Raw genomic sequence first — 13620 nt, 5'->3', positions numbered from 1 at the left:
GGAGGCGGAGTAGCTGAGGAGACGGAGTAGCTGAGGAGACGGAGTAGGGGGAAGGAAACAGCAGAAAACAGCTTCAGAAAGGTCACCCCAGACCACCTCAGTAAAACGGTGGCTCAGGATGGAAGTTCTTTGGAGAAGTAAAAGGACGAGAAAAAAAAAAAAAAAACAGAAGTTCTAAAAGCGGAACCCCTCAGCACAACACAGGAGACAACTGAGGATGTTCTAGAATCAGGGACGGCTGATCACAGCGGTTTCTCAGTTGTTCTCAAATTTGGAGTAGCCATTGTCTTTCATCAGACCTGCAAAGCAATGACAAGAAATGACAGAAAATAAGTCATGAGGAAGCACACTAGAATCATGATTGAGAGAGAAGACTATCATTAGTGTCTATAACATTCTATTTATCGACACTAGCTTGTATGAAAACCTTACTGAGAGTCCATTGGTAGGTTGGCCATAGACCTGTACAGAGCTGAATGGACCAATAGGACTTACCATACTTCTTCCTGATCTCGTCATGCCGGCTGCGCATTTCTGCTTTCCTGTAAGAGTTAAACACAGCCAATAAGCACTAAAACAAACTCTAAGCCAAACAAGCACAGCCAATCGGAACAAAGCATACTAAAATCAGACAAAGACAGTCATCCAATAAGAAGAGAGCAAACCATCAACACAACTAATAAGGAGAAAAGAGGGCATCCGACAAATCAGACCAGCAGGGTATGACGACACCAGCCTAATATCATGACCTGGGCTCCTGAGGTAAGACGACACCTGCCTAATATCATGACCTGGGCTCCTGAGGTAAGACGACACCTGCCTAATATCATGACCTGGGCTCCTGAGGTAAGTGTCAACCTGCATGGTATCTTACGGGGAGTGACGTGTGTGCTTTGTGGCTTGGTGCTGTTGGCCGAGCCTAGGTGAACTATGCACTTCACTGTCAATCATACTTCACTGTCAATCATACTGGGTGTCTGTGTTTGCTGAATAATCTGAAGCTCATTTATTCACTCCCGAGGCTTATGGATTCCCACTTTCAAACCTCCCTCACACACACACACACACACACAGGCGCACACACACACACCTCTCCTCATGTTTCATTTTCCTCATGTCAGCCTCCCGTTCCATCCTCTCATCCAGCTTCTGATCTTTCCTGGAGAGAGAGAGGGAGAGGGTGAGAAAAAGAGACAGAGAGAGAGAGAGAGAGAGAGAGAGAGAGAGAGAGAGAGAGAGAGGGACGGGGAAAAACACACCAGTGTGTTAATACCAGATACCAGTTGAGCCTACAGTGCAGCCATTCAATCGGGACCTGAAGAGGATATTAACAAGACAAAGGGAAAACCAACAGTGTGGTAAAACATCAACTCAACAGAAATAGCTCTGTAACAGCTCTCATTGACTTCATACAAGTGGTTAGAGTAAAAGAGTAAACACAAATGTGTTTTAATAAAACTCACATTCCGTTCATTAGTCATTTCCTTAAATCATAAAGCAGCTACGTTTTGATTCTGCCCTCAGATTAGCTTTTACACTAAAGAGTCCCTGTCCAGAGTGTCACTGTGTGATGATCCTTTAGTCAGATTCAGCACAATGCTCCAAACAGTGCTCTAGGTGTCTGTTCAGTGTGTGTGCTCAGGTGTTTAGACACCGCCCTGGTTTAAACAGTGGCTCATTCTGAGTCATGAACAATTCCAGTCAATGAACACAGTGCTTTAGCGTCATCCAAGAGAGGGGTGTAGTTTTGATTGACTGCTGAACACCCATCTTTGAAACCGAACAGCTGGTTCAACCTTTAACAGGCTTCATCCAGTCAAGAGCGCAGTGCTGTGCTGTAGGCTTACTTGGAGTTCCCACATGTGCAGCAGCAGCGATAGAAACAGACACAGAGACCGATGAGGAGGACCCCTCCCACCACAGATATGGTGATGATCAGGGCCTGGAAGTTCACTACGGAAACAAGACACACACAGACACACAAACCAATCAGGTATTACAACATCATCTTTGCTGAAGCAGGCCTACTTTAGTACAACATTCTACATCATCATGGAAACAGTCTCCTCCATGACAGTAACATTCTAATTGTCAGAGATTATCAACACCACTACAGTAACATTCTACATCATCATGGAAACAGTCTTCTCCATTACAGTAACATTCTACATCATCATGGAAACGGTCTTCTCCATTACAGTAACATTCTACATCGTCAGAGATAATCAACACCACTACAGTAACATTCTACATCATCATGGAAACAGTCTCCTCCATTACAGTAACAATCTACATCGTCATAGAAATCGTTTAGTCTGTTCCAGTAACATTCTTACCCCAGCAGACTCCCCATCTAGCCTGAGGAAGGGGACACAGGCTGGTGGGAGGCAGGATATTCCTCACAGGGTACTCCACACACGCTCCACTGCTCTCACACCATAAACACTACAACACACAAATACACAGGGATCATTTACAGGTCCATTACATGCCCTTATCACCCGGAGAGAAGAAATACTCTTTTCTGATTGACTGGTGGGGTGGCTATTAATTCTGAATAACGGGACACCTATGAAGTAGATCTGGTAAAAAAAGTTTAATCACTGTTCCATATCAGTACTTATGAATGGTAACTATAAAAGCCATAGTAGGACAATGGTTGAGCCTGGAAGCAGGTTTCACAACAATGAAATCAACTGTAAACAAGCTACCTGTCAATGCTATCGCTGTTAGGGCCAAAGAAAGTTGTAGGCCTACAACAAACTGAACAAGTCGGCTTCTTTTTAAAACGGAACTGCTTGTCTCCTTTGCATGCTATGAAGGCATGACTATTGCCTATAGTGGCAACCGGGTGATAAGCGGGATAATGGCCTTCGAGGGGTCCTGTTACAGTACACCTCGGCGGCCGTTATCCCTAACAAACAACATGGCAGATAACATACAAAGTAGAACGTGGCAGACAACACCAGACAATACACACACAAACAGAGAGAAAAACTACTCAAACAATTACAAGAACACAAACCAGTTACAATAACTGAACCAGCCACAAGACACGATCAATGAAGTAGATAACAAATAACTACATTTCTGTGAGATGAGCAAGCACACCTTCCGTGCCACAACTGGCACAGACAATTAAGACTGCAGAAATGTTCAGACAAGACCAGACAGATTGGTTAAACTCTGTACTAGCATGAGTTACAAGAGTGTGCTGCACTGTAACACTAAATTCAGAGATTGCACAATAGTGTGTGTGTTTTATGGTTGGCTGGTTCCATCATTAAGGTTAAATTGTAAAAAATTGGTAAAACTGTGGCCACCTCCCACTATGGCCTGTTAGTTCCTGTATGTGTATGTAGCTATGTGTGTGTGTGTGTGTTTGTGTGTGCGTAAGTGTGTGTGTGGCTGTGTGACCTGCTGTTGTCTGTCACTATTCTCACCGTCACATTCTTCAGGCACTCGCCACAGCTTGTGTTGGTCTTCGAGGCGCAAGCTGTCATGAGAGAAGAACACAGTTAAGAACAGTAGAGAAGTAGTAGAGGAGAACACAGTTAGTAGTACTGTGTGTGTGTGTGTGGGGCAATGACTAACACCAATATACTGGGAGTATGTAAGCAGTGCAGCACTGTGCTAAAAGATCTTATTTCATCTCCAAAGTTGCTTACAGTTCAGCCAGTATAGGCCCAGTTGGGCCCTGCAGGTGTTCCATGGTCTTTTTCTGCAGTGCTACGGATGTCACCAGGCACTAGATTGATGCTGGACTCGATAATGATGATGCAAGAGCAAGAGACAATCGTTTCAAACCAATGGCTTAGTAGAAAACCACTGATGACACAAAAGGTTTAACACAAATTGGTATGTGATTGCTTACAGTCAGTGATGGGCAGCTACTAGTTTGGATGGGAAGCTACTAGCTTAACTACATTTCTCAGTGGCTTGGTGATAGCGTAGCTATTTTCTAAAGCAGATAGCTTTTTTTGACCATGCTAGTGCAGTAGCTTTTAGAGAAGCTAAATTTTCTGGAGCATTTGTGAAGCTCACAGTAGAGCTTTCTTCTGGCCACCCATACAAGTTCAGTTCTATTCAATGGATCTGACAAACATGACACATTTGCCCAACTACATCTGAGAAGGGATGGGGTCCTTTATCGTGCTACATTGTCTGCGAAACATTCAGATACTCTATATGGTGTAAACTTGCAAGACAAACTCATTTTTTTATGGCAGAGCTGAAGCAACAAAATTGTGCTTTCAAAGATGTTGGTGGTAGAGTCTGGTTTCTACTGTGTGGTTATAAAATAGCCTGTCGAAATTGGTGGTATAGGTTTTAACTTGCATATGGTTAAGATAAACTAACTGGGTAGCCTAATTGTACTTTTAAATGTAGCACCACAATTTCAGCCAAGTGGAAAGAAACTGGGATAATCAAGAGAAGATGACATTTTTACAGGCAAAAATCCACCCAACAATGAAGATGCAAACATGCACGCACACACAGTTACATAGTGCATTCCATTGCTATTGTACTTTCAATATAGGCCTGGTTAAAGAATTTTGAGTTAGCTTGCAGTTCATTCTGCAAACCGAAATTCCCAAATTGAGCATGCCCATGCTGGAGCTGTGAGAGTAACAATCAAAGGTTGTTGTTTTTGAACTGAACATATGTTATAGCCTGTAAATAAAGGTAACTAAGTTAGTGTATCCATTTGACTGAGTTATATTGGTTAGGTAATTCAAATAGCACTGTTTTTTGACAAAGTAGCTTTTGAGGTAGTAAACTACTTTGTTACGAAATGTATGTAACTTAGCTATCTGGAATATTTTGTGTAGTTCAGACCCTTAAACCTAAAATAATCTTTACAGTATTTAAGGAGAAACAGCATTTATTCCGACATTTGATTACATTCCAGCCTTCTCACTGTGAAGAAAACATAAAAGTAGGTCCATTAACTGCTGACTGGAACAGCGCAGTGAAAAGCCAAATCAAGTGATGAGAACATGACCATCAACTCATGACAACTCATGATGTTGTAAAACAGTGGGTGGAGAAATCTGATTCACACAATGAATGGTAACTGATAACTGATGAGTGAGAAACAGCCTATACAGAGAAATTACGCAATGACGGTTACTAGAGACAGAGTAACCTACACTTAACGTTTGATGTTAACGATCAGAGTAATGGCAATGTATCAATAAAGTAGCTTTCAATTTGACTCAATTACTTAGAAACTAACGTTATTATTAACTTAACACACATTAACCAAAACAATCGAGTAATGTTATAAAAAGAATGAAAAACTAAAGAGTTGTTAGCAAAGTTTGTTTGAAGATATCGCACAATGTTCCAACTGAGAAGTAACCTACTAGGCTAATGTTACAGAAGTCGGACAATTTACAAAACTGTAACATTAACGTTAACGTTAGCTGTGCTGGTCGTTATCACGTTATTTTCTTTCCCAATTCTAACAATGGCAGGTTTCAACTTTTGCGGTGTCTCATCGTTACAGATATTGGGAGCTGAATTTAACTCACAAAACATAGCATTCATGTAATCAATATTTAATGGCGACTTAACCAGTTAGCTAACGTTGCAACGCTAACAATTACATGTCCAGCTAACATTAGCTCACAGTTATGGCTTATTTTTCTTTAAGTAACGTTACTTACTTGCTGCGGGGTCAGTGGTTGACTGGTTAAAGACCACGGTTACATTAAAAATAAAAAGCAAAGTTAAAACCACATAATTCTGGTAGTCCACCATTTTCACAATAAGTAAGGCAGGCAAGGTTAAATCTCAAGTCGCTGGTCAGTCACAGTGAATCACAGTTTACACTCTTTGGTGGAAGTAGGTCGCAAAACAACCAACTCTCCGCCTCGTTCAGTTCTTTGCCCTCGGATGACCCACCCACATCAGATCTCAGCCAATACATGCTCTCTTGGTCACTCAAAATGCTCTTTATCTATAAATACACGTCTACAATGTGCCATTTTAAAGCTTTTGAAATCTTCGTAACCTCTTCTCTGTAGGCCTATTGTCATTTTGTTCATTGTTGTAGGCCTAAGTAGTTATTCTGTAGTTATTTTCAACATCTTCTGCCTGTTTGTATAGCCTAGGCATACTACTGAAATTTACAATAAAAAAAAGAAAAGAAAATATATGCTATTGACAATAATAACAGCCATAGACCCTATAGACTTTTGACTGCTGGAAATACATACAAATGGTAAATAAACAAAATCACGCATTGTATGAAATACAATAATTTATTAGAGCATTTTGTAAATCCAGTTACAAAAAATCAAATAGTGATTTCTTTCCAAACATAACAAGCAAGAAATTGTATTTTTTTTTTCGTTATCTGCATTCTCTTTTTTTGCACCACTTTCAAAGCAATCTTACACAGGATCTTCTGATGAAGCTGCCGGCAGCCATTCAGAAGCACTGAAGGGAGAGCAGTGGTGGACAGCATACATGCCACTGCACCATCATTGCGATCTTCATCTTCATCATCATCAGCACCATCAGCTGTATCAACCTTGTCTTTTCTGTTATCATCCATCCTAACTACCATCTACATCATCACTGTTATCATCTTCATCATCATTATCATCATAATCTTCATCACCATCATCATCATTGTATATAATCGGCATAGCCTAATTATCGCCATTGGCACCATCTTGACCTCATCACTATGCTTTTTAGAATCATCATAATCATCGTCAGTGTTTATCCCATATCCTCAAACACACATCATGCCTATAACAACACTGACCATGAATAAATACCCAAGCCCACACACACACACACACACACACACACACACTCTCTCTCTCTCTCTCTCTCTCTCTCTCTCTTTAGACACAAATCATTTCACACTTCCTTCTGTGAGGCATCAAACCACAAGCGCTTGTTTAACAAAAAAAAAATACAAATAAAAACAAACAAAAAAATACTTGCTTTTTCCTGTTGATGAATAAGAGAGTCAGTCATAAACAATCTTTTCATTATGATAACATAAACAAATGTCCTAATTCATCCATATACTGTATATCCAAAAGAAGGCCGTGTTCAAGCGTGACCAATCCTGTTACACACTGTCCACGGGTGAAGTAAGATCTCTGTTCCTACGTGTGTTTCCAGGCGAAGTCCAGATGGGAGGCAGAGCCCTTAACGAGGCCCAGACTCCGCCGCTTCAGGTGTTCTGCACCACATGATTAAAGGATGACGGAGGCCTTTAAAGGGTTATTATGATTATGATGAAGACCTGCCTGACCAGGTCTCCTGACAGTCCAGCTCTTGGTTAGTCTTTTAGTGTCCGTATGCTCTCCTGTTCTAACTCACAAAACACAGATGGGAAAAGCACGAAAATAAAAAGAGGTCCAAACACCACCACATCTCTCACACACACACACACACAAGTTCCAAATGGTAGCACGTCAGTCTGTATGGCGTGTCTTCTCAAGTCGACCTTCACTACCAATCCGTTTGCTGGCTGTAGTATTGTTCTTTCTTGCCATCATGCTCGGGATCTTAGTGGACATCTCTGTATAACTCTTTGGGGCACACACCTCATCTGGCAAGAGGAAGTGTGTGTGTGGCGTGTGCGTGTGCGTGTGCGTGTGCGTGTGTGCGTGCGCGTGTGTGTTTTGAGAGATACAGCTTGGAGTGCTGGGATGGCTTAAGGCATCAGGACGCTGAGTGTGTGAGATCAAGGTGACGGCTCTCAGGCACTTTACCTGAGGAATCCTCTCACACAGTGTCTCCACTCTGCTGGCTTGTCATGGTGGCCAGACATGAATGCTACAGTCCAACACCATCAGCGGCACCTGCAGCATCATCCGTTTAAGAACACAATGGAGATGGACAAATAAATGCGACCTGTCCATTTGCTGCAAGACAACATGTGAGACCTGACGTGACACATGGGAAGCCATCTGTGCATGTGTGAAGTTTCACTCTCGGTCGATCATTATGTGCATGCTTATGCACATGATTAGTGAATGTGGAGGTCTCCAGACCCAATCAGGAGATTAGTGAAGTCCTCTGATGGATGAGGGTGTTTGGTGCCGGGAGGAGCTGCTGTCTCAGAATGTCAGTTCATTAATAAACACTTAGTGGCTACAGTAGTTAGGATTTAAATACAGCATAGGCTACACAAATGGTGTAAGATACACCTACAAAAGCATCACAGTGGACCTCTCAGGTGTCAATCAAAAGAGGTGCTCCTTTCATTGGTTAATTTCTTCGTCAGTTGGTTACGTCAACCAATCACAAAGCTTGGTGCTCTGGGGAGGGAGGCCCCTCTATGAGCACCTTGGAGAAGCAGTAAGCTGATTGGCCAGTCCTGATCACCTGATCCAGTTGCTGCCATAGCTGGATACGGAGCGTACACTGCAGCGCTTCTTGACTATCATGTTGATGTAGGCCTTTATGATCTTGGTGATCTCGCCCACCTGAGAAAGGACACCATTTTCAAATGAATTAATACTGACTTAGACAGGCTTTAGACAGACTTTAATCTTCCCAGTGCAGTCAGTCTTAGCTCTATTCTTACGAGAAATCCATGGCACTTCAAGCTGCCATAAAAACACTCGTAAAAAATGCATTCCTTTGTTTTAATATATATGACATAATAAGCCCAACCTTCCATGTGAGTTCTATGATTATGCCCTATGTAAGAATGATGCTAGCAAACCACTATAGGCCTTTTGTGTGCCCTATGATAGGAACAGGGAGAACACTGTTTAAAATACACTACGGCCGGCATTAAAAAAATCAGACTGATGCCTGATTAATTCCTTTCCTTTCAAAGTTGTGTTCACCTCAGCGTTTTGATTGCAGTTTGTGAGAAAGAAGTTTAATTTACATTTATTCATTTAGCAGACACTTTTTATCCAAAGTGACTTACATATGTCTATTATATCCCAAGGGACTACATTGTCCCTGGAGCAACTTGGGGTTAAGTGCCTTGCTCTACGGCCCATCTGTGGAACCCTGGAATCAAACTCCCAACTTTTCAGGCTTCTGCACACTACCACCACCCTGGGTGTTTCACACACTTATTTATTTACCTGAGGCGTGTCGAAGAACATCTCGCGTCCATCGACGGTGATCTTGTAGGTGCTGGGCTGTGGCGCGCCAAAGAAGATGATGTGCTCGTAGGGGAAGGTCTCCAGAGGCTTGGCCTCGCCACTTATACACAGAGATGTTCTCAGCACTCACGCCCAGCCACAGGTCATGGGGGAAGCCTCCCTCCTTACACTAAACACACACACACACACACACACACACACACACACACACACACATGCACACACACACACATGCACACACGCACGCACACACACACAAATACACGCACGCACACACACACACGAAGAAACAGACATGTATAAAATACATCAGTGATGACACTAAGGGTTTGTAGCCTAACGTTGAGGACATAAACACACACAAAGTTATACACACAAACAGCCACACGTGCGTGCATTCCGACCACTCCTTGTTGATTTTTCTGCACTTTATCACACACACACACACACGCACACACACACACTCTCACCTCCACATCGAAGAGTGTTGACCCGTATCCCGGCCACTCCTTGATGACGCTCATGTATTTGAGCAGGGCCTGGTGCTGCTGCAGGCCCTGCAGACGGCCCCACTTCTCCAGGATGGACGCGCGCGTGGACGACGTCTCCTCGCGCAGCCACATGTCCAGCATCTGCTCCTCCTCCACGCAGCTGCTATGCAGAAGTAGAAGCCTGAGCGTCTTCAGAAGGCCGAAGGCCCCTGCCTAGGAAGCTGGTCCGCCGACGCTCCAGGGTCTGGGCCGAGCCCGGCCCGCCCGTGGGGGAGGAAGAGGAGGTAGAGGAGGAAGAGGAGGTGCCCACCTGTGTGTGTGGAGAGAGAGGACAGAGGGGTCAAGATCAGAGGGAACAGCTGTACCAATGAAGATGTACAGTATGTGAAGAAGCTCTTTAACTTTATAGCGACGTGCAGCAGGTGTGTGTGTGCGTGTGCTTGCATATGTGTACCTTGGTGAACTGCAGTATGTGTGTGTGTCTGTTCCTTGGTAAACTGCAGTATGTGTGTGTGTGTGTGTGTGTGTGTGTGTGTGCGTGTGTGCGCGCATGTGTGTATGCATGTGTGTGTGTGTGTACCTTGGTGAGCTGCAGTATGTGTGTGTGTGTGTGTGTGTGTGTGTGTGTGTGTGTGTGTGTGTGTGTGTGTGTGTGTGTACCTTGGTGAACTGCAGTATGCGTGTGTGTGTGTGTGTGTGTGTCGTGCCTTGGTGAACTGCAGTATGCGTGTGTGTGTGTGTGTGTGTGTGTGTGTGTGTGTGTGTGTGCGTGCGTACCTTGGTGAACTGCAGTATGCGTGTGTGTGTGTGTGCGTGTGCGTGCCTTGGTGAACTGCAGTATGCGTCTGTGTGTGTGTGTGTGTGCCTTGGTGAACTGCAGTATGCGTGTGTGTGTGTGTGTGTGTGTGTGTGTGTGTGTGTGTGTGTACCTTGGTGAACTGCAGTATGCATGTGTGTGTGTGTGTGTGTGTGCGTACCTTGGTGAACTGCAGTATGCGTGTGTGTGTGTGTGTGTGTGTGTGTGTGTGTGTGTGTGTGTGTGTGTGTGTGTGTACCTTGGTGAACTGCAGTATGCGTGTGTGTGTGTGTGTGTGTGTGTGCGTACCTTGGTGAACTGCAGTATGCATGTGTGTGTGTGTGTGTGTGTGTGTGTACCTTGGTGAACTGCAGTATGCATGTGTGGTGTATGTGTGTGTGTGTGTGTGTGTGTGTGTGTGCGTACCTTGGTGAACTGCAGTATGCGTGTGCGCAGGCGGCCCACAGGGTACACGTGCTCCAGGCTCCAGGTGGCGCGGCACAGGTCCCCGTGCAGGTACTGCAGACGCATGGCCGCCAGCTGCTGCAGCGTGTCCTCCGGCGCCGGGAAGTGACCGCTGATCACACTCTCATGGGCCTGCACGCACACACAGACACAGTTACAGAGGGGAGATTGTGTGTGTGCGTGTGTGTATGTGTGTGTGTCCGCTGATCACACTCTCATGGAGCCAACAATAACAGACACAGATTATGAGGGACTGTGTGTGTGTGTGTGTGTGTGTGTGTGTGACCGCTGATCACACTCTCATGGGCCTGCACGCACACACAGACACAGTTATAGAGGGGACTGTGTGTGTGTGTGTGTGTGTGTGTGTGTGACCTTTGATCCCTGCAGCTCATGGGCTCCGCTTGCCACACACCACAGACTTGGCATAGGGGACTGTGTGTGTGTGTGTGTGACCGCTGATCACACTCTCATGGGCCTGCACGCACACACAGACACTGTTACAGAGGTGTGTGTGTGTGTGTGTGTGTGTGTGTGTGTGTGTGTGTGTGTGTGTGTGATAAGTTATCAGTATTATGAAAACAATGTTGGTGTTGCTATTATGATTTAAATGCAATAATCTCAAGAATTACCTTGAGTCTTAATACTGTTCCCAAGTAGTTTAACAGTGCATGCTCTACTAGGTTGGAGTGCATTTTAAGCTCATCAAAATATATAGCCCTCCTAATATCTTTAGCCAATCTGTTAAAAGTAATAGTGAATTTAAAATATACTGCATGTTAAATAATATTTTGACAATAATTACATGTAAAAATGCTCAGATCAATACGCCCATCAGTCAAAAATATTAAAGTTTTTCTCAGTTGCTTTAATGCTTCTGTCAGCTCGTTTTCAAAACAATTAACACTGGCCTGGACAGAAGCACTCTGTCAAAAATGGTACATTTGGTGGAACACACTGACAAAACATTTAAAACCGCAAACCTTTCCTTCAGACAGCGCAACTTGCAGTCAAATCACTGTGCTTCCAACCATTACACAATGGACAATCAAATGCAAAATCTAGTTTTCAATAAGAGCAGGTTCACCCTTAATTTCTACTGCGTCTGTGCCATTTGTTGTTGCTTTAGGCTACATAGTAGGCTAATGGTGTATGAAGGCAGACACGCATATCACAGCAAGAAATATATTATTTCCTCTTAAGATCAGTAACTGCCATTGCCCTACAATAAGCTCCTAGACTAAACCAGACAAATTTGTACTTGCATGTCCATTTTCTTTGACCTTAGCAGGGTGCATCTGCACTCATCAATATTGAATAACTTTCCCTCAACAAATAACCAATACAGTCCTGCCAATTATCTAGGTGTCTTTGCCAACACAGAGGTGGTATCTATTATGGATAAGGAGTGATTGCTGATTAAAAAAATGTGCAGTTTCATACAATATTCATAATTCTGCAAGCAATTTCTGATTGCTGTCAATAGACGTTTTCCATCTGTTCAACAAAGTTAATCCAAGTAATGCCTGGAGTCTTTCTCTGAGAGCCATGTTAAAGGATGAAAACCAAGTGGATCCCAGAGTCATTAAGTGCATCAATCGAGAAAAACTCGAAGTATGCACTAACGTGTGTGTTTCTGTTGTTCCTTATCCATCCAGCAGGGGGAGCTCTATCCTACTCATGGCGCAGTAAGGAGTGATCCCCAGTAGGGGGAGCGCTATCCTACTCATGGCACAGTAAGAAGTGATCCCCAGTAGGGGGAGCTCTATCCTACTCATGGCGCAGTAAGGAGTGGGACCTCACTCCTACTCACCTGCTCGAACATGAACACAAACTCCACCCCCTCCTTGGGCATGCTCTCTACGTCCAGGAAGCAGTAGAGCTTGAAGTAGAGACGCCATTGGCTGTCCTCCTCTCCTCCTTCGCCACCCGCCAGCCTAAAAAGATGTCACCATGGAAACGACATGTAAGGTCAGCAGAGTTGGGCTCTAGTTTGTTCTTCTCTGTTCATGTTGGTGATAGTCAATTTACACCAATCCAGGTGTGTTCAACCTGGACCTGACCACAGATAGGATCAGGCAGGTAACTCTTGCGACGCACGTTGGGCAGTTATCGGGCAGCTATTTTGGGGCACACTGCAAAGCTTCACGACACCAAGCTGTGTGAGATCACAACACATGACTGGCACGACATATTCACAAGCCACATAATTGGATCAGGCAGGTAACTCTACTCAATAGCTCCAGCAGGAAAAGAAATATAAAAACAAGCATCTAAGGCTCTTTTACTGAGAAAAGAAATATAAAAACAAGCATCTAAGGCTCTTTTACTGAGAACCTGTTTGGGGCAGTGCAGCTCCCAGACTTGGCTAGGTCTGCGAGTGTGTGTGTTTTGCTCAGCGGTTTGCGTTTGACGTACAGGCTGCTGTCATTTCGTGAAACAGTGCCCTGCTTCCTTTAAGCCCGTGTTGACAAGAGAGGGGCGTGTTAGGACATGAGGGGGCATACCGATATATCTGGGCCAACTACACACACACACACACACAAACACTATACAAATACATTTATTTACCCACTCATAACTACTAAGTAAACATACGATCACACATTCTCCCTTTCACACACAGACACAGATCCACACAGACACACACACGCACACACACACACACACTACCTTTCAAACTTGGCCAGTACGTCGGCCACAATGACTCTGCTCTCCACTGCTCGGTCCATGGTGCTGCTGTGCTCAAACAGGGCAAACATGTTCC

General features: G+C 44.1%; 2 protein-coding genes across 2 annotated transcripts in view; both read right to left on the bottom strand.

Moving 5' to 3' along the window:
* pttg1ipb (PTTG1 interacting protein b) lies at positions 1-5888 on the bottom strand. The gene is made up of 7 exons (XM_048239358.1): positions 5673-5888; positions 3444-3496; positions 2337-2445; positions 1848-1953; positions 1091-1159; positions 496-542; positions 1-299 (listed from the first exon to the last, which is right to left on the bottom strand). Exons 1-7 carry the CDS (start codon positions 5764-5766, stop codon positions 256-258), a joined length of 522 nt encoding a protein of 173 aa, XP_048095315.1. The 5' UTR covers positions 5767-5888; the 3' UTR covers positions 1-255.
* Positions 5889-6255: 367 nt separating this feature from the next.
* The window catches only part of myo10l3 (myosin X, like 3), a 105330-nt gene continuing 97965 nt past the window's right edge, over positions 6256-13620 (bottom strand). The window contains 8 exon segments of the mRNA XM_048238483.1: positions 6256-8462; positions 9081-9201; positions 9203-9270; positions 9572-9790; positions 9792-9902; positions 10815-10985; positions 12667-12790; positions 13527-13620. The exon segment at positions 13527-13620 is cut by the window's right edge and continues 43 nt beyond it. Of these exon segments, the coding sequence (XP_048094440.1) occupies positions 8358-8462; positions 9081-9201; positions 9203-9270; positions 9572-9790; positions 9792-9902; positions 10815-10985; positions 12667-12790; positions 13527-13620 (1013 nt within the window). The 3' untranslated portion in view covers positions 6256-8357.

This window comes from Alosa alosa, chromosome 3 (assembly GCF_017589495.1).
Source record: "Alosa alosa isolate M-15738 ecotype Scorff River chromosome 3, AALO_Geno_1.1, whole genome shotgun sequence".
Lineage (NCBI taxonomy): Eukaryota > Metazoa > Chordata > Actinopteri > Clupeiformes > Clupeidae > Alosa > Alosa alosa.
The sequence above is the reverse complement of the archived record's forward strand: the minus strand, read 5'-3'. Positions and strand labels throughout refer to the sequence as shown.